The sequence below is a fragment of the Vipera ursinii genome (genome assembly GCF_947247035.1).
Source record: "Vipera ursinii genome assembly, chromosome: 7".
Classification (NCBI taxonomy): Eukaryota; Metazoa; Chordata; class Lepidosauria; order Squamata; family Viperidae; genus Vipera; species Vipera ursinii.
This window is the reverse complement of record NC_139521.1, coordinates 72,050,273-72,071,304: the sequence shown is the minus strand read 5'-3', so window position 1 is coordinate 72,071,304 and position 21,032 is coordinate 72,050,273. Positions and strand designations below refer to the sequence as shown.

The window sequence follows — 21,032 nt, the reverse complement described above, 5'->3', positions numbered from 1 at the left end:
AACCCACCAGCCCGGTGTGGGATAGACTGCTGTACTTTTTTGTTCTGCCCTGCCTGTTTGGGGTCTCTCATTCATCCCATAAGTAGGCTTGATTCTATATTTCCACTGGACGTGGCACCCCAGCAAACCTCTGCCGGTCGGTCGCAGCAATTTTTAGAAACAGAGAGCCAGACTCTAAATTTCCCACTTGTATGCTATACCAGCCGTGCATTTTTGTATTTTTTATTTTTATTTTTGAGCCTGCAAAATTGCTGAGGTCGAATTGTGACGCTAGTTTGTGACGCTGACTTTCTCAGGTCCGGGAAAATCTCAGTGTTTGATGCGGGGATGTCAAGGAAAGAAAATGAGGGACTATCGAGTTGAGAATATAGAATAATAGAGTTGGAAGGGACCTCTGAGGTCATCTAGTCCAACCCCACCGCTCGAGCAGGAGACCCTATACCATTTCCGACAAGTGGCTGTCCAGTCTCTTCTTGAAAGCCTCCAGTGATGGAGCACCCACAACTTCTGGAGGCAAACCGTTCCACTGGTTGATTGCTCTCACCGTTAGGAAATTTCTCCTTATTTCTAGGTTGCTTCTCTCGTTGATTAGTTTCCAACCGTTGTTTCTTGTCTTGCCTTTTGGTGCTTTGGAAAATAGCTGGACCCCCGTCATCCTTGTAGGAGCCCCCTCAAATATTGATACAGTGGTATCATGAAAACTTGTCTCTTCGAGCTGTCTGGCCCAGGCTGAGGGGTTTTAATTTTTTATTGGGTTTTAGTTTTAAATTTCAGGGACTTGAATTAATTAATTGTTTTAATTGATTTTAATTTTTGTATGTTATGTTTTTAATTTTCCCTGTAAACCGCCCTGAGTCCTACGGGAATAGGGCGGTATATAAATTTAATAAAATAAAAATAAAAACAAAATAAATGTCACCCCTAGTCCTATATCCCATTGGTATAGACCCTATATCATCGTTATAGACCAGGGGTCTTCAAACTTGGCCCTTTTATGACTTGTGGACTTCAACTTCCAGAATTCTTCACCCAGCGTGCCTGGTTGAGAAATTCTGGGAGTTGAAGTCCACAAGTCATAAAAGGGCCAAGTTTGAAGACCTCTGGTATAGACTCTACATCATTCTGGACAAATGGCTGTCCAATCTCTTCTTAAAAACCTCAATGATGGAGCACCCACAACTTCCAGTGGCAAGCTGTTCCACTGATTAACTGTTCTCACTGTTAGGAAATTTCTTCTTAATTCTAGGTTGAATTTCTGTCTGTTACTTCTTGTCCTGTCCTCAGGTGCTTTGGGTAACAGGTTGACCTCTCTCTTATCTCTCAAATAGTTGTAGACCGTGACCCGTATCATGTCACCCCCTAATCCTTCTCTTTGTTAGACTAAACTTAGTTTCTGCATCTGTTCATCAAAGTTTTATCCTCCAGTCCCCTGATCACCTTTGTTGCTCTTCTCTGCACTCTTTCTAGAGTCTCAACATCTTTTTTTGCATTGTGGTGACCAAAATCGGATGCCATATGCCAAGCGTGGCCTTACCAAAGGAGTATAAAGCAATGCTAACACAGACCGACAGATAGAGCGAAGGAACCATTCACAGTTAATACACCCAAAACACTGCAACAGCAGGTTCCCCTGTGAAATTTTCAAAAGACGGTCCAACTTTGATAAGTTTTCAGACTGCCTCTGAGCCAGAAAGATTCAACTTAGCCAAAGGCAATTCAGTTGGAAAACATGCAAAGGGGACCGCAGCAATGGTTGGGTTCCTTTTGATGCAGTCATTAAGCTTTTGATCAAGCATACCGGTGCACGCTTTGGATTCTGCACGCTTTCTGATCTGGATAATGTGCTAGGCAGGGAATAAACTGCAGCTGAATCTCCAACGGTTGGTGTGTTTCGTTGCTAAGGTTTGCTAAGTTCAGCTGATGGTAGATGGTAAGGCTTTGATGTATAAAATCAGTGGAAGCCTCTAATTATACTGCTCGAAGCAAAGACACTTCACCCAGCACCAGATACCAAAATACAGGCCTGACTTGTTAATTGCATAGCAAGCTTCACTTTTAATATCCAAAAGCAATATTCACTTGCTTTTCGGGAGCACTAGCAGACATATGTTGAGGAAAAGGGTGAGAAAGGGGTTAATTTTCACATTGCATAAGTGGGTTCTCTTTCCAGGCTAATCAGCTCTAAAACTGGGGAGAGGGGTGTCAATTGAGATGACCTCATGAGGTCTGCATGCAGATGTGCCAAAGCTTGAACAGAAACAAATTGTTGTGCTCTATAAACCATGTTTTATGGCTTCGCATGTAGCAGCAATCATGCAAAGGCTGGTTTTTCCAATTAACCCTACAATAGTTGCACAAAGCCACAGGTGAGTGCAGGGGGTCTCCAAACTCGGCAACTTTAAGACTTGTGGACTGATCTGCTGGCTGAGGAATTCTGGGAGTTGAAGTCCACAAGTCTTAAAGTTACCAAGTTTGCAGACCTCTGATCTAGAACGACAACAGAGCTGTCTCTTTAATGCTGGCTGGGGAATTCTGGGAATTTATTGATTGATTGATTGATTGATTTTATATACCGCCCTATTCCCGAAGGACTCAGGGCGGTTTACAGGGCAAATTAAACAATACAAATAAATACAATTAAAATAGAATTACCGGTAAATTAAGATTAGCCCACAATTAAAACAAATTAAAATTTAAAATTTAAAGTTAAATTAAACCCCCCTCAGTCCAGGCCAGAAAGATCAATTGAAGTCCAGAAGTCTTAAAGTTCCCAGGTTTGTAGACCTCTGATCTAGAACGACAACAGAGTGGTCTCTTTAATGCTGGCTGGGGCATTCTGGGAGTTGAAGTCCACAAGTCTTAAAAGTTGCCAGATTTGAAGACCCCTGATTTAGAGCAACATATGGACCAAGGCAATTAGTTTTTTAAAAGACGCTAAGATTCCTTTTTCAGATGCAGTGGTCAGAATTTCAGCTGGGTTCTGTAAAGTCTGCCATGACATTTTAAAAATACAGGTAGTCCTCAGAATAATGACTGGCCGCTTAGTGACCGTTTGAAGTTACGACGGGTCTCCCCAGAGCTACTTACGACCTGATTTTGAAGTTAGCCACACACTCCATAAACCACATCATGACATTTTGGTTGCTTGGCAACCAATTTGCATCTGCAGCAGTTTGTAGCATCCAGCAGTCATGTGATCATGATATTCTTCAAACCTTATTCCAAGTGTCTATTCTTTCATTCATTTGCTTTGATTTAAATAAACAGAAGCTTGCTTTGCCTGTTTCTCAAAGTGGGCATGTTAGCTACAGTTTATTTCCCTAATTTTCTTTTTGCTAGGTTTAGTGAGAATGAGGGTTATAATCAGTGCTTTTTTTGTAAAAGAAAAAGGTGCCGGAACTGATAATAATAATAATAAATTGGAAGGGATGTTGGAGGTCATCTAGTCCAACCCCCTGCTCAGGCAGGAAACCCTATACCATTTCAGGCAAATGGCTGTCCAGTCTCTTCTTAAAAACCTCCAGTGTTGGAGCATTCACCACCTCTGGAGGCAAGGCGTTCCACTGATTAATTGTTCTAACTGTCAGGAAGTTTCTCCTTAGTTCTAGGTTGCTTCTCTCCTTGATGAGTTTCCATCCGTTGCTTCTTGTCCTGCTTTCAGGTGCTTTGGAGAATAGCTTGACTCCCTCTTCTTTGGTGCAGCCCCTGAGATATTGGAACACTGCTATCATGTCCCCCCTTGTCCTTCTCTTCATTAAACTAGACATACCCAATTCCAGCAACCGTTCCCTATATGTTTTAGCCTCCAGTCCCCCAATCATCTTTGTTGCTCTTCTCTGTACCCTTTCTAGTGTATTATATATGTAAACAGTTAAGTTAGATGTGATTAAACCGTATACGTGAGGAAAAGTAAAATCTGACAGGAGAACACGCGGGAACTTGACAGCTGTCAAAGTTCCCCGCACAGCGCAGGCGCAACCGCTGACAGCTCGCGGCTGTCAAAACACCGAGCCATGCGGAAGCCAGAACTGTCAAGAACAGACGACGCGGATTGGTCCAGATAGACGCGGCGCCAAAATGGATGTTCCTGATTGGCCCTCACTGACAGCTGCCGGCTATAAAAGCCGGGCGAGTTATTCTGTTTTGTCTTGCTCTAAATAAACCTTTTAGTTAACTAGCCTGTCGTCCCGAGTGGTCCTTCGGCTACTTCACTGGCGACGAAGGTGGGATCGCTCCAGAGCTGAAGTCACGGCCGCGGAAGAGAGTTCCCGGCCAGAGCTGTCACGGAAGTTTTAACTTCCAACGGGGCGAGACCCAGGACCGGACGACATGGCAAACTTCGGTCGCGTGAGGGAATTCGACACCCGACATCCCGAAAGGTGGCAATCACACCTGGGCCAGGTCGAGGGATTCCTCCTTGTCAGCAAAATCACCGATGACCGAGCAAAGGCCGTGGCGCTGCTATACATCAGCGGACCCCCCGTCTACGACGCTGCCGTGGGGCTGTTCAGCCTGGTGCCCATCACCGAAGTATCCTACGCGGACCTGGTAGACCAGCTGACGAAGCATTACATGCCAGCCCGATCCGAACTGTACTGGCGGGTTCAATTCGCCCAGAAGAAACAATTGACAGGGTAAACAGCCTAAGCTCAAAGGTTAAGGTCAGGGTAAGAATTCAGGGGGTGCCCTGCCTCATGGAAGTGGATTCGGGGTCAGCAGTCTCCCTAATTTCATTCAAAACTTATCAGGAGATCTGTCAACAAGGCAAGGGAAAAATTCCCCTGAGGCAAACCCAGGTCCACCTAGCAGACTTCCAGAAAACCCCTATTCCCCTGGAAGGGAGGGCTAAGGTGGAAGTAGAGTACAGATCTTTCAAGGGTCCCCTAGAAGTACTGGTAACGCCGGGAAATCGCACCAACCTGATAGGGCTGAACTGGTTCGGACCGTTAGGGATCGCCATAACGGGGGTAAATACTGTACAATCACCCAGTCTCGAAGCCGTTTGCAATAAGTATGCAGACGTCTTCGATGGCACTTTAGGGAAATACACGGGTCCCCCCATCTCTTTACAATTAAACCCAGCCATCCAACCCATTAAGATAAGAGCTAGGAGAGTGCCCTTTGCCCTTAAAGAAAAAATTGAAAGGGAACTAGAGCGCCTCGTTGGGCTCGGGGTGCTTGAACCGACAGAAGGGGGAAGCTGGGAGACCCCAATAGTCACCCCAGTTAAGCCTAATGGGGAAATAAGATTATGCGCGGACTATAAGGCAACCCTCAACGTAGCTCTTAGCCCCCATGCTTACCCGGTGCCAGCGGTAAGGGACGTTTTTGCTTCCATCCGCTCCGGCGCCATTTTCGCCAAACTTGATCTCACGCAGGCGTATTTGCAACTGCCTGTCACAAATGACACCGCGGAAGCCCAGACAATTGTCACCCACCGCGGTGCCTTTAAAGTAAAAAGGCTACAATTCGGCATATCAGCAGCCCCGGGTATCTTCCAGGGTATCATGGAGAAAACCCTGAAAGGAATACCCAGGGTCTGCCCCTACTTCGACGATGTTCTCATCGCCGGAGAAAATGAAGAAAATTTAGCTGACAGACTGTCAGCTGTGCTGAGCCGGCTCAGAGAAGCCGGCCTCAAACTTAAGCGGGAAAAGTGCTCCATTGGAGTCACTTCCACAGAGTTCCTGGGGTACAAAATAGACGGACAGGGCATCCACCCCACCACAGACAAACTAAGGGCTATTCAAACAGCTCCTAGCCCAAGGAATAAACAAGAACTCCAAGCCTTTTTAGGATTATTAAATTTTTATCATGCCTTCATCCCCCACAAAGCCACTATCGCAGAGCCTCTGCATAGACTCCTGGATAAAGGAACTGCCTGGTCCTGGACCAAAATTCATGAAAATAGCTTCCAATCACTAAAAAAGATTATTTGCAATAGTTCAACGATCACCCTTTTCAGAGAAGATACACCAATATGCATCGCTTGCGACGCATCTCCCTATGGAATTGGGGCAGTATTAAGTCATTTATACAAGGATGGCACCCAAAGACCCACAGCCTTTTATTCACGCACTCTGTCAAAAGCAGAAAGGAATTACGCACAAATAGACAGAGAAGCCCTAGCAATAGTTGCAGGGGTCAAAAAATTTCACGACTATCTTTATGGGAGACCCTTCACTATATACACAGATCACAAACCCCTATTAGGGATATTCACTTGGAATAAAATAACACCTCAGATTCTCTCACCGAGAATACTACGGTGGTCCACATTCTTATCTGCCTATTCTTATCAGTTAATCCATAAACCAGGGAAGGAATTAGGACACGCAGACTGCCTCAGCAGACTGCCAATCCCTAGCAATGACCCAGACCCAGCCCCAGCGGGGATGATCTTAGCAATTTCGCAACTTCCAGACTGTCCCCTCTCTGCTAAAATTATAGCAAACAACTCAGCTAGGGACAAAATACTCAGCAGAATTCTCAGGTGGGCCACAACAGGGTGGCCAGCAAAAAACCCACACCCCCAATTCCAACCATACTTCAACAGGAAAAATGAAATATCTTCACATAGGGGATGCCTGCTATGGGGAAATCGTGTCATAATACCAAATAAGAACACAAATCAAACGTTAGACATCTTACACGAAGGACACCCAGGCATTGTCAAAATGAAAGCCATGGCCAGAAGTTATGTTTGGTGGCCGGGCATAGATAAGGAAATAGAAAAATATGTAGGAGGGTGCTATACCTGTCAAGCAACCCAGAACGAACCACCCCAGGCACCAATCCACAAATGGGAAACAACAAAAAACCCATGGTCACGCATACATTTAGACTTTGCAGGACCTATCCAGGGACAGAGTTTCCTAATTGTAGTGGACAGCTATTCTAAATGGTTAGAAGTCACCCCCCTTAAGAAAACAACGTCAGGAGCCACTATACAAGCCCTAAGGAAAATATTCGCCACACACGGCCTCCCAGACACCATAGTTTCAGACAATGGCCCTCAATTCACCTCTCGTGAATTTCAGATATTCGCTATGAAGAATTGTATTAGGCTGGTCACGTCTGCGCCCTTCCACCCATCGACTAACGGGATGGCTGAAATTATGGTACGCTCCACAAAAGAAGCTTTGAAAAAATTCGTCAAGGGGAACTGGCAAAGGCGACTCAGCCAATTCCTAATGTCACAACACGCAACTCCATGCACAACAACGGGCAAATCACCAGCGGAACTAAGATGGGGGAGGAGGCTGATAACGCGGCTTGACAGACTGCATCCTGACACATACCCGGAAGAAAACGAACAAACCCCCCCCATCCGCACATTCAAACCAGGGCAAATGATATGGGCACGATCTTACTCAGATAAAAACAAATGGGTCCAAGGGACAGTGCTAAAACAAACAGGACCCATTTCTTACCTAATATCTACACAAACTCACGGCAACCTACGCCGCCATATCGACCAACTCAGACCCAGACTACCGCCATACACCCCAGAACCCCAAACGACGGAACTCAACCTGCAACCCCCCCCAGAAATACTACCGATACCAAACCAAGAGGAAGAGGAGCAAAGAGACGCACCACCGGCAGACCCAGACATCGCCCCACTTCCACGTCGTTCCACCAGGAACCGAAGGGCCCCCACCTACCTAAAGGACTACCAGTGGGCAGGTTCCAACGACAGAGAGGGAGGAAACGCTCCAGGGGAGGGGTAAGGGGTGTATTATATATGTAAACAGTTAAGTTAGATGTGATTAAACCGTATACGTGAGGAAAAATAAAATCTGACAGGAGAACACGCGGGAACTTGACAGCTGTCAAAGTTCCCCGCACAGCGCAGGCGCAACCGCTGACAGCTCGCGGCTGTCAAAACACCGAGCCATGCGGAAGCCAGAACTGTCAAGAACAGACGACGCGGATTGGTCCAGATAGACGCGGCGCCAAAATGGACGTTCCTGATTGGCCCTCACTGACAGCTGCCGGCTATAAAAGCCGGGCGAGTTATTCTGTTTTGTCTTGCTCTAAATAAACCTTTTAGTTAACTAGCCTGTCGTCCCGAGTGGTCCTTCGGCTACTTCACTAGAGTCTTGACATCTTTTTTACATCGTGGTGACCAAAACTAGGTGCAGTATTCCAGGTGTGGCCTTACCAAGGCATTGTAAAGTGGTATTAGTACTTCACTTGATCTTGATTGTATCCCTCTGTTAATGCAGCCTAGCACTGTGTTGGCTTTTTTGGCCGCTGCAGCACACTGCTGGCTCATATTGAAGTGATTGTCTACTAGGACTCCGAGATCCCTCTCACAGTTACTACCTATACTATACCTGTGCATTTGATTCTCACACATGTCATACAACCTGCCTTGCCTACCCTACAAGGTTCCATCCAAAAAAGGTGCCGGAACTCCGTTCTGAGCATTCTATGAGAAAGAAAGCCCTGGTTATAATAATTGCTCTTTTGCCAGTGTATGTAATTGCTTCCTAGTCTTGCGTTAACAGCCATGGAAGCACTTCTCTTATTGATGCTTCCTGCGTGAATATCTTTTTCGATAGCCAGTTTGGTGTAGTGGTTAAGGTGCTGGCCAAGAAACCAGGAGACGGTGAGTTCTAGTCCTACCTTAGGCATGAAAGCCGGTTGGGTGACTTAGGCCAATCACTAAGAGACAGTGAGTTGTAGTCCCACCTTAGGAATTGAAAGCCAGCTAGGTGAGTTTGGGCCAAGCAGCAAGAGACTCTGAGTTCTAGTCCTCCTTATGAAACCAAGCCAACTGTATGACTTTGGGCCAGCCACTAACCCACCTCTCAGGGTTATTGCGGGGAAAATTGGAGGAGAAAGAAGCATAAAGTATGTCTGTTGCCTTCAGTTAAAGTAATAAAGGCAGGATTTTAAAAAAAATCTAATAAACAAATAATGTCTAGAGGTGCTGAGAAACACCAGTGGGCCTAGATTCTGAAGATCCACAATTGAAGAAGTGTTAAAGCTCTGTTGAGGTGCTCTTGAGTCTTCACAGTCTCCAGATAAGCAGCAAAAGTAATATCAGTAAAGAATCAGATTCAGTCATCCTGGATAAAGATCAGAGCTGTTCTGGATTAATCTCTGACTGAATTTATGTTGCTTAATCATTCTCTTGACGTTGAGTCTCACCCTCTAAGATTCCAGATGAACGAATGTACAGATGCAATCCCAGAATGTGTGTGTGGTGTTTCCTTTCTGAGCTGACAAAATCTCTATTACATATATGGGATATCCTCTGTGGAGAACAACGGTCCAGCTGTGGATAATGGTAATTAACTTCTAATCCTTGGATTTATTTCCTCCCTTCCACTCAGAATCTGATCTGCTCCGCCTGGAGTCCACTTATGCAAGCATAGAGCAGGAACTGAACGAAACGCTGAGGCGACGCAGACACACCGGAGAAAATGGCTACAATATTGAGGTTCTCCTCGGAGTAGATGACTCGGTGGTCCGATTTCATGGCAAAGAACACGTGCAGAACTACCTTCTCACCCTGATGAACATTGTGAGTGCAATATTTTTCTTGTTTTAGTATGGGAGAAATAAAGGCCTCGGTCCCTTAAGCCTCCAATTGATCGTGGATAATCTTGGGAAAGCTACCGAGGGCTGGATCCCCTCACTTTTGGGTGACAGACTGTCAGGAAATGCTAAGGCTACAGGTAAGATTAGAAAGTGGAACATCTAGCACAGAGGTCTTCAAACTTGGCCCTTTGATGACTTGTGGACTTCAACTCCCAGAATTCCTCAGCCAGGCACGCCAGCTGAGGAATTCTGGGAGTTGAAGTCCACTCCTCTTAAAGTCTATATCAGGTCTTCAAACTTGGCCCTTTGATGACTTGTGGACTTCAACTCCCAGAATTCCTCAGCCAGGCACGCCAGCTGAGGAATTCTGGGAGTTGAAGTCCACTCCTCTTAAAGTCTATATCAGGTCTTCAAACTTGGCCCTTTGATCACTTGTGGACTTCAACTCCCAGAATTCATCAGCCAGGCACGCCAGCTGAGGAATTCTGGAAGTTTAAGTCCACTCCTCTTAAAGTCTATATCAGGTCTTCAAAAATGGCCCTTTTATGACTTGTGGACTTCAACTCCCAGTATTCCTCAGCCAGGCACACTGGCTGAGGAATTCTGGGAGTTGAAGTCCACAAGTCATCAAAGGGCCAAGTTTAAAGACCCCTGATCTAGAAGAAGGCTACTTCTATAATGGAACGGAGATAGGGATTTGTAGCAGACACCTGAAGTTAAGGAATTCTCTAGAGCCTTGGTGGAGCAGTGGGCAGTGGGCTAATGCCTCCTTAAGTAACACCAGCTGCCTGCAATTAGTGCAGGTTCGCATCCCACCAGGCTCAAGGTTGACTCAGCCTTCCATCCTTCAGAGGTAGGTAAAATGAGGACCCAGATTGTTGGGGGCAATTAAGCTGACTTTGTAAAAATGCTGCTGGAGGGGGCAAAAGAAGGAACCGGGGTTAAGTTAAACGGTGGAAATGTCGTCCCGAGATCGCAATCTAAAACTGCCCTAATTTGGCATTTGTTGCTTGGGATCGCAAGGTAAGCAGACATAATAAATGAGGACCCAGATTGTTGGGAGCAATTAAGCTGACTTTGTAATAATGCCGCTTGGGGGTGTGTGAAAGCCCTAATAAGCAGGCATATACATAGAATGAAGGCTACTGCTAAGCTTGTAAGCCGCCCTGAGTCTTCGGAGAAGGGCGGGATATAAATGGAATAAAAATAAAAATAAATAAAATAAAATAAATGAGAGGATAGGTTTGAACTTGTAATCAAAGAACACTCCATCTGTCTGTAGGTAGGTTTCAATGAGAAACTTCACAGATGGTTGGTCTGTCTGATTATCCTGTTTCTCTTAGCACAGTGCTGTGCTTTGGATGTGGTATAGGGCAGGGGTCTTGAAACGTGGCCCTTTGATGACTCGTGGACTTCAACTCCCAGAATTCCTCAACCAGCGTGCCTGGCTGAGGAATTCTGGGAGTTGAAGTCCACAAGTCATCAAAGGGGCCAGGTTTGAAGACCCCCCGGTATAGGTAGTCCTGCACTTATGACCATTCATTTAGTAACAGAACAACCCCTGCTCAAGCAGGAAACCCTGGACCATTTCAGACAAATGGCTGCCCAGTCTCTTCTTGAAAGCCTTCCAGTGTTGGAGCATTCACCACTTCGGGAGGCAAGTTGTTCCGCTGATTAATTGTTCTCACTATCAGGAAATTTTTCCTGAGTTCTCTGTTGCTTCTCTCCTTGATTAGTTTCCACTCGTTGCTTCTTGTCCTGACCTTTCTCATTGCATTTTTGATGCTTTGAGAATATTGGCATTTGAAAAAGCTTTGGTCACTTCATTCCATAATTCATGTTTTCTTCTTCAAAATGATTCCGGGGTTAAGAAGACTGCTCTCTTAGCTGTTAGCACCAAATAAATGCAAAAATGGGTGTTGCTTTCAAGAGTCATTCAATTTTCCAGTGTCAGAGGCATGCTGCATTTTAAGCAACAGAGGAGCGTTTCAGCAACAAAAGTTGCCCTTGAGGACCACAAATTAAAAAGTTGTGGTTGCTGTGAAAACATAATTTTAGGGAATGGAGAGGTGCTTTCCAAACAAAGCAAAGCAAAAACAAGGGAGTTTCAGAGAAAGAAGTTTGAATATTTAATGGTTTGCATTTTTGCTTTTATCATATTGTAAGATGCTGAACGTTCAAACTATCGCACCATTGCATTCATTTCACGTGCTAGTAAAGTTATGCTTAAAATCCTACAAGCTAGACTCCAGCAGTATGTGGATCGAGAACTATCAGAAGTACAGGGAGGATTTCGAAGAGGCAGAGGAACTAGAGATCAAATTGCCAACATACGCTGGATCATGGAGAAAGCTAGAGAGTTCCAGAAAAACATCTACTTCTGCTTCATTGACTATGCTAAAGCATTTGATTGTGTGGATGACAACAAACTGTGGCAAGTTCTTAAAGAGATGAGAGTACCAGACCATCTTATTTGTCTCTTGAGAAACCTATATGTGGGTCAAGAAGCAACAGTGAGAACTGGACACGGAACCACTGATTGGTTCAAAATTGGGAAAGGAGTCCGGCAAGGCTGTATACTGTCGCCTTGCCTATTTAACTTATATGGAGAGCACATCATGAGAAAGGCAGGGCTAGATGAATCAAAAGTTGGAATTAAGATTGCCGGAAAAAATATCAACAACCTAAGATATGCAGATGATACCACTCTAATGGCAGAAAGCGAAGAAGAACTAAAGAGCCTCTTGTTGCGAGTGAAGGAGAGTGCAAATGTTGGGTTGAAACTAAACATTAAGAAAACCAGGATCATGGCATTCAGCCCTCTCAATTCCTGGCAAATAGATGGGGAAGAAATGGAGGTAGTGACAGATTTTATTTTCCTGGGCTCCAAGATCACCGCAGATGGGGACTGCAGCCAAGAAATTAAAAGACACTTGCTCCTGGGGAGGAAAGCCATGGCAAATGTAGACAGCACACTAAAAAGCAGAGACATCACCCTGTCAACAAAAGTGCGTATAGTCAAGGCCATGGTCTTCCCAGTTGCAATGTATGGCAGTGAAAGCTGGACCATAAGAAAGGCTGAGCGCCAAAGAATTGAGGCCTTTGAACTCTGGTGCTGGAGAAGACTCCTGCGAGTCCCTTGGACTGCAAGGCGATCAAACCGGTCAGTCCTAGAGGAGATCAACCCTGACTGCTCTTTAGAAGGCCAGATCCTGAAGCTAAAACTTAAATACTTTGGCCACCTAATGAGAAGGAAGGACTCACTGGAGAAGAGCCTAATGCTGGGAAAGGTTGAGGGCAATAGAAGAAGGGGACGACAGAGAATGAGGTGGCTGGATGGAGTGACTGAAGCAGGAGGCGTGAGCCTAAATGGACTCCAGAAGATGGTAGAGGACAGGAAGGCCCAGAGGAACGTTGTCCATGGGGTCGTGAAGGGTCGGACACGACTTCGCAACTAACAACAACAACAACAAGCTGCCGAGAGTTGCATGAAATGGGTGGCAAAAGAAAGAAAGAAAGAAAAGAAAGAAAGAAGGAAAGAAAGAAAGAAAGAAAGAAAGAAAGAAAGAAAGAAAGAAAGAGGAGGAAGGGGAGGAGGAAGGAAGAATTTAGGTAGAGAGGAAGGAATGAAAGGAGGGAGGGAGGGAGGGAGAGAGAAAGAAACAAAGAAAGAAAGAAAGAAGGAAGGAAAGAAAGAAAGAAAGAAAGAAAGAAAGAAAGAAAGAAAGAAAGAAAGAAAGAAAGAAAGAGAAAAAAAGGAGGGAGGGAGGGAGGGAGAATTGAGGTAGGGACGAATGAATTAAAGGAGGAAGGAAGGAAGAAGGAAGGGAGGGAGGGAGGGAGCGAGAAAGAAAGAGAGAGAGAAGGGATGGAGGGAGGGAGGGAGGAAAGGAGGAAAGGAGGGAGGGAGGGAGGAAAGGAAAGGAAGGAAGGAAGGAAGGAAGGAAGGAAGGAAGGAAGGAAGGAAGGAAGGAAGGAAGGAAGGCATAGTGTTGAAAAGATAAATAAAGAGAATCCCATACAATTAGGCTTTGCTCAGGATCTCTGCTTGTTCCAGCCCCATTTACTGGTAGCCTCCAATGTTGGTCCTGAGCGAAAGTTGGTATCTCCAGTTACTAAAGTGCATTAGAAGTTTCCTGTAAATAACTGGAACAGCTGGCTGTAATCTAGAAAGAGAAAGCTAAAGCTTGGCCAGTTAGTGAGGTCCTGGACCATACATAAGACCCGGATCATTTACCCTTTATTAAAAAAAAGTACACCTAAGCAAGGGCTTCTAGCTTGTACCTTCTATCTGACACAGATTGCAAATGATCTGAGGGGCTGTTTTTTGTTTTTTTCCTAAGAATTTCTACCCGTCCAATTCTATCTGACAGATTGGGCATATATTATAGATCAGCCAAAGAGTGTCAGCTATGGGGACTTGTAGACGGGGCCTTTTCTGCACTGGCCCCGTGGAACATCCTTCCCTCAGCGATTAGGATGGCCCCAACCCCATTGGGCTTTTAAAAGGGTTTAAAAATTTGGCTATGATCTGGAGCCTGGGGCACTGGATGCATTAAAGGTCCCATTTCTTGACTTTACTGTGAACTGATTAACTGCCTCGACGGCTACGATGTATATTTATTTATTCTGGATGTTTTTATAGTTTTTGCAAATGTCAGCCACCTCAGGAGATGGGCTGTTAGATAAAATGAATGAATGAATGAATGAATGAATGAATGAATGAATGAATGAATGAATGAATCAATCAATCAATCAATCAATCAATCAATCAATCAATCAATGTGGAGTCTTCAATCCACGTTTTTCTTGACTATCTCATTACTAAGGATTTGGGTTGTTGTTGTTCTTCCCTTTCTCTTTCTTCTCTTTAGGTGAATGAAATTTATCACGATGAATCCCTGGGCATCCACATAAATGTTGTGCTGGTTCGTATGATGATGCTAGGTTATGCCAAGGTAAATAAACCAGGTGAAGGGTTCATCTGTCTACTGCATGCAAACACGCCTTATGGGTCAACGGAGCAGGATCTTATGATCCCATCCAAATACATAATGGGTTTGGTTTGGACTTAGCACGCCAGATGATCCCAATCATTATAGTTAATTCGGTAAGCTATGATTAAAACAATTCATGGCTGCTTGTATGTTACTCAGGTCATATATCATGGATAGGAAAGAATATTTGTAGCTCGGGGTTGAACTGTGGGGTCTCTGAGCTTGGCATTTTCTTGCAGACATTTCATTACCCAACTAGCTAACACCATCAGTGCTGGAAGGGAGTGGGGTTTGGTCTTTGTTTACATCCAAGTGATTTGCGTTGTCAGTGTTGGTGGGAATGGGAGTGAAACAACAAGACCACTTCCACCAACACCGACAAGGCAAGCCACTAGAATATAAGCTGAGGGCAAAGCTCATTCCTTACTAGCACTGATGATGTTACTTAGTTGGGTAATGAAACGTCTGCAAGAAAACAATCAACCTCAGAGAGCACCAAGGACACCACAATTCTCCTCCTCCTCCTCCTCCTCCTCCTCCTCCTCCTCCTCCTCCTCCTCCTCCTCTTCTCTGCAAATTCCATTCCCTTCTAGCCCTGATGATGTTACCTAGTTGAGTAATGAAACGTCTGCAAGAAAACAACCAAGCTCAGAGAGCACCAAGGACCCCACAGTCATCCTCCTTCTCCTCCTCCTCCTCCTCCTCCTCCTCCTCCTCCTCCTCCTCCTCCCCCACAAATCCCACTCTTTTCCAGCACTGATGATGTTACCTAGTTATGTAATGAACTGTCTGCAAGAAAACCACCAAGCTCAGAGAGCACCAAGGACCCCACAGTCTTCCTCCTCCTCCTCCTCCTCCTCCTCCTCCTCCTCCTCCTCCTCCTCCTCCTCCTTTCCACAAATCCCACTCCTTTCTAGCCCTGATGATGAAATGTCTGCAAGAAAACAGCCAAGCTCAGACGGCACCAAGGGACGCTTGTATCATGCTTGACAATGCCACACTTGATCTTAGCCATAGACGTACCACGCCACGATCCACCTTATGGCTTATTAAATAAGCCGCAAATGGCAGGATTCACAATAGCACTCAGTAGAATATTGATGGTCACGCATGACTCAGTACAACATGCAGGGTGATGTTTGTTATTACCTTGCTTTTTAAGAATACCGTTGAAAAGATAGATCGATGGCCTCAGCAAGTATGGCGGGCTCAATTGGCAAAAGGAAGATCAAGACCGTAGGGGTTGGAAACGTGCGGAAGAGGCCTTCATCCTGCAGTGGATGGACAAAAATGCCTAAAATGATGGTGGTGGCGATGAGTTGAAAAATGTCATTTCCCCCCAAGCGCGTTGATATCTTCCCCTATCATTATTTGATTTTCCTTTTAGAAGGAGTGAGGGAGCATTCCCCCAGAGGGCCCCAGAACTGCACCATGAGAATTTCCAAGCAAAAGGAATTAATTTTCAGCTGTGCTCTTTGGGGATTATTTCCTCAAAAATAATTTTAAAAAAGATGCCCCTCTCTAAGAAAATGTCTCCCCAGATCATCCTGTATACAGTGCCTCTTGTTTACCTCCCTGTAAACAAAGCCAAACAAAAATCCAAACTCTGGATGCTAACATCGGGTAGGGAAATAAATACATTATACTGTTAGGCAGCCTTTATTGTCAATTATTCATTTAGAACATTGCTGCATAATTTAGCAGAAGAATATCAGACGGTTGGGTGACTTCCACCAAAGCTAATAAATATTTACTCTGTATTTTTTACATTGGCGCACAACTCTCGTGTATATACGGCATGTTGTGGGTTTCCAGGACAGTGTGCTAGGGGGTATAAATTTAGCGGGTCACTGTCCTCAGAGTCATTTTAGAAATGGAATAACTTAATCAGGAATACCAGGCAAAACATTCTTGCTTGGTTTCCTCCGTTGAGTATCTGGTCTTCCTCATGAGATGTTTGTTCCAGTTGAAGGACCCCCAGCTTGTTATTTTCCCCGAAAGAATATAAACGGGTTGAGATAATAGTTCCTGCAAAGCTTCTAATACGAAGCTTTAACAAGCAGATCCAAAGGCTTGGATTTATTTATTTATTTTTTAAAAAAGGGGGAGTTTAAAGCAGAAAATATGTCCTCCCAAATATAAATCTGTGCTTACAAAATACAGAGATTCCCTAAAGTAAATCCTGATGCAGCCTGGACAGCAGCCATCTTTTCTAGGGGGGGGGCAGTTCTTACAAATCAGTGTACACTTAGGCGTATGAGATAAGAGTCCATTTAGATTCTGGAATGTTGCAAAAAAATGGGACTGGGATGAAGTTGTTCTTAGTGATAAATTTAGTTCTTTTATGACATGGTGCCTGTGGGTACTACATTATATGAAGGCCTCTGCTTGCTAGTTGAGAAAAAAAAATTCTTTATCTTGTATTGCTCTTCCATCACTGTACTTCCATCAGTTCTTCAGAAGGATAATAGTTAAAATAGGATCTATCTATCTATCTATCTATCTATCTATCTATCTATCTATCTATCTATCTATCCATCCATCCATCATCTATCTATCTGTCTGTTTGTCTATTATCTATCTATCTATCTATCTATCTATCTATCTATCTATCTATCTATCTATCTATCTATCTATCTGGTGATCAAACCGGTCAGTCCTAGAGGAGATCAACCCTGACTGCTCTTTAGAAGGCCAGATCCTGAAGCTAAAACTCAAATACTTTGGCCACCTAATGAGAAGGAAGGACTCACTGGAGAAGAGCCTAATGCTGGGAAAGATTGAGGGCAAGAGAAGAAGGGGACGACAGAGAATGAGGTGGCTGGATGGAGTCACTGAAGCAGTAGGCGTGAGGACAGGAAGGCCTGGAGGAACACTGTCCATGGGGTTGCAGTGGGTCGGACACGACTTCGCAACTAACAACAACTTCTATCTATCTATCTATCTATTTATCTATCTATCTATCTATCTATCTATCTATCTATCTATCTATCTATCATCTATCTATCTATCATCTATTTTATATCTAATCTATCATCTATCTAGAATCTATTTATCTAAATCTATCATCTATCTAGATCTATTTATCTATCATCTATCTAGGGAGGGAGGGAGAGAAAAGAAGAAAGAAGATCCTAAGCTAACCAGTTACGATGTAAACAGCATACTGGTTTGTAACCTGTTTGTATGTTGTTGTTGTTTTATTTTCCAGTCCGTCAGTCTAATTGAACGAGGAAACCCCTCCAGGAGCCTGGAGAACGTGTGCCGTTGGGCATATCAGCAACAAAAAACGGACCCCGGTCACTCAGAACATCACGATCACGCCATCTTTCTCACCAGGCAAGATTTTGGACCAGCTGGAATGCAAGGTACAGTGCTCAAGTGCCCCTTCCCCACTCCTTCAAAAGCCCACTTCGGCTTTCAGTATGGAAGAGCTGCTCAAAATCTGGAAATTCAGGTGACTTCTCCTCCCTATCCCAGACGCTCTGCACTTCGCAACTTTTGCCCTAGAACAGTTCAATTCTCTCCGCTTTCTTTATTCTTCTTCAACCGGCTGTCCATGGGATACGTAGGACATATGGTTAGAGAAAATTACTAAGCAAAACATATAGATTTTAAGCCAGAATTATTTTTATTAGGCATAATGGTGGGAAACAGTGAGAAAGAGTGTATGTATCTAATTTTATATGTATAAAAGGCAGCGAGAATTGTATTCGCTCAATATTGGAAAAATGAAGATTTACCCACAGAGGAAGAGTGAATTGTTATTATTTTTTTAGATTGTGCAGAAATGGATAGATTGATACTGAAAATGAAAGAGAAAGAAGATTCAATACGTTTTAGGACATTTTTATAAAGGTAAAGGTAAAGGTTCCCCCGCACATGCGTGCTAGTCGTTTCCGACTCTAGGGGCCGGTGCTCATCTCCGTTTCAAAGTCAAAGAGCCAGCGCTTGTCCGAGGGGCAGCCCCTCAAATACTGGAATACTACTATCCTGTCCTCCCTCGTCCTTCTTTTCATTAAACTAGACATATCCAATTCCAGCAACTGCTCTTTATATGTTTTAGCCTCCAGTCCCCTGATCATTTTGGTTGCTCTTCTCTTCTCAACAACTTTTTTATTTTGTGTTAACCAAAAACAGGATGCAGTATTCCAAGAATGGTCCTACCAAGTCATTATAAAGTGGTATTAACACTTCACGAGATCTCGATTCTATCCCTCTGTTAATGCAGCCTAGCATTGTGTTGGCTTTTTTGGCAGCTGCAGCACCCGGCTGGCTCAGCGTGAGACCATCCTCGCCTTTCACAGCAGTGAGCCCAAGTCAACATTTAGTTCCTGATCTGAGGTATTCTTTGAGGAAATTTAAGTTTTCAAAAGCTGGGAAGAACTCTTCAGCACAAGAGCGACAGGAAGCCGGATTCCTGCGAAGACTTGTGTGCAGTGACCTCTGATAAGAACAGCTTCAAAGAACTCGACTTCGCCGCAAGTGAAGAACTTCAGCGGTTTTGATAAAGTGGGCTTTGATGGACAAAAATGCCCTTTAGTAGCCCAGATCAGTGCCAAAATAAACTCTCTCAGCTCAGAGCTCATCAGCCCGAGGGGGTACATTCTCACTTGCTCAGTTTTCTGTGAACAGGAGGGCTTTGTGATGCTTTACTAAAGAGATTTTGAGAGGTATTTTGTGCCTTTGAGTCAAGTCACGTAAGTTTATTACAGTCAAAGACCAGAACAACTTAAAAACACTCAAGCAATATCCCTTAAAAAAATCTAAAATAAAATAATAAGTAATAAAATGAAATAAAATAATAATAAGTAAGGCTAAAACATATAAGGAATGGCTGCTGGAATTGGGTATATCTAATTTAATGAAGAGAAGGACGAGGGGGAACATGATAGCAGTGTTCCAATATCTCAGGGGCTGCCCCAAAGAAGAGGGAGTCAAGCTATTCTCCAAAGCACCTGAAGGCAGGACAAGAAGCAACAGATGGAAACTGACCAAAGAGAGAAGCAACCTAGAACTAAGGAGAAACTTCCTGACAGTTAGAACAATTAACCAGTGGAACAACCTGCCTCCAGAAGCGGTGAATGCTCCAACACTGGAAGTTTTTACGAGGAGACTGGACAGCCATTTGCCTGAAATGGTATAGGGTTTCCTGCCTGAGCAGGAGGTTGGCTAGATGACCTCCAAGGTCCCTTCCAACTTTATTATTATTATTGTAAAACCTTTATTCATAAAACATAACTTTATTATTATTATTATTATTATTATTATTATTATTATTATTATTATTATTATTATTATTATTATTATCATCATCATCATTAATAATAATAATAATATAGATAAAATCTAGATTAAAATCACAATTTGGCATCCCATCTGTCAGTTACACATGAGCAAAACACAGTGTGGCCTAACTATACTACAATATCAATCCATAAAACTGTGAGGCCTGTTAAATACTCAAATGCAGAAGAAGAAGAAGAAGAAGAAGAAGAAGAAGAAGAAGAAGAAGAAGAAGAAGAAGAAGAAGAAGAAGAAGAAGAAGAAGAAGAAGAAGAAGAAGAAGAAGAAGAAGAAGATGAAGAAGAAGAAGAAGAAGAAGGCAAAAGGGTTGGCTGCGTTAACTTATATAAAATAGCTCTGGTGGGTTAATCGCGTGTTTCCGACGAATCCCCACTGCTGCTGCTGCCCAGAATCTGGTCAGCAATGTAATCACGGTCTGTTCGTCCTTAAGCAGCCACTCAAGATGAGCAGTGTCAGAATGGCCAGCATACCTATCGGTTATTGGAAGGGTATGTTTCTACCCCCCCGTGAATTTCTCTACAAAACGAGCATCGAAGGAGTAGGTGTCCAGCGGTCTCCAATTTTGAGTCAGCGTTGACTCCTGGCAACGCCTGAACGAGTCCTGGAAGTTTTCGGCTTTCTTTGAGAAGTGGTTTGCCATTGCTTTTTTTCCCTAGGGCTGAGAGAGAATGGCTGGCCCAAGGTCATCCACCTGACTTTGTGCCTAATGCAGGACTAGAACTCCCAGCTTCTAACCTCAGTCAATAGATCTGGATAAGACCTCGGAGGTCTTCTAGTTCAACCCCATGCTCAAGCAGGAGAACCTGTATCCCTTCAGACAAAGTGGCTGTCCGGTCTCTTTTTAAATGCCCCAAGTGATGAAGCACCCACAATGTCTGAAGGGAAACTCTTCCCCTGGTTAATTGTTCTCACCGTTAGGAAGTTTCTCCTTCATTCCAGGCTGCTTCTCTCCTGGATTAGTTTCCATCCGTTGTTTCTTGTCGTGCCTTCTGGTGGTTTGGAAAATAGGTTGACCCCTCTCTTATTTATTTATTTATTTATTTATTTATTTATTTATTTATTTATTTATTTATTTATTTAATTATATTTATATACTGCCCTTTCCCGAAGGACTCAGGGCGGTTTACAGGGTGATTAAAACAAAAAATACAAAAGTTAAAAACAAATTTAAAA

At 43.9% G+C, this 21,032-nt stretch overlaps 1 protein-coding gene across 1 annotated transcript in view; it reads left to right on the top strand.

Annotated features, from left to right (window-relative positions):
* The window catches only part of ADAMTS3 (ADAM metallopeptidase with thrombospondin type 1 motif 3), a gene marked incomplete at both ends in the record, with an annotated part of 140,427 nt that overhangs the window by 79,531 nt on the left and 39,864 nt on the right, over window positions 1–21,032 (top strand). Inside the window, 3 exons of the mRNA XM_083368043.1 lie at window positions 9,348–9,538; window positions 14,430–14,513; window positions 17,764–17,920. Of these exons, the coding sequence (XP_083224169.1) occupies window positions 9,348–9,538; window positions 14,430–14,513; window positions 17,764–17,920 (432 nt within the window). The remainder of the gene's footprint in view (window positions 1–9,347; window positions 9,539–14,429; window positions 14,514–17,763; window positions 17,921–21,032) is intronic.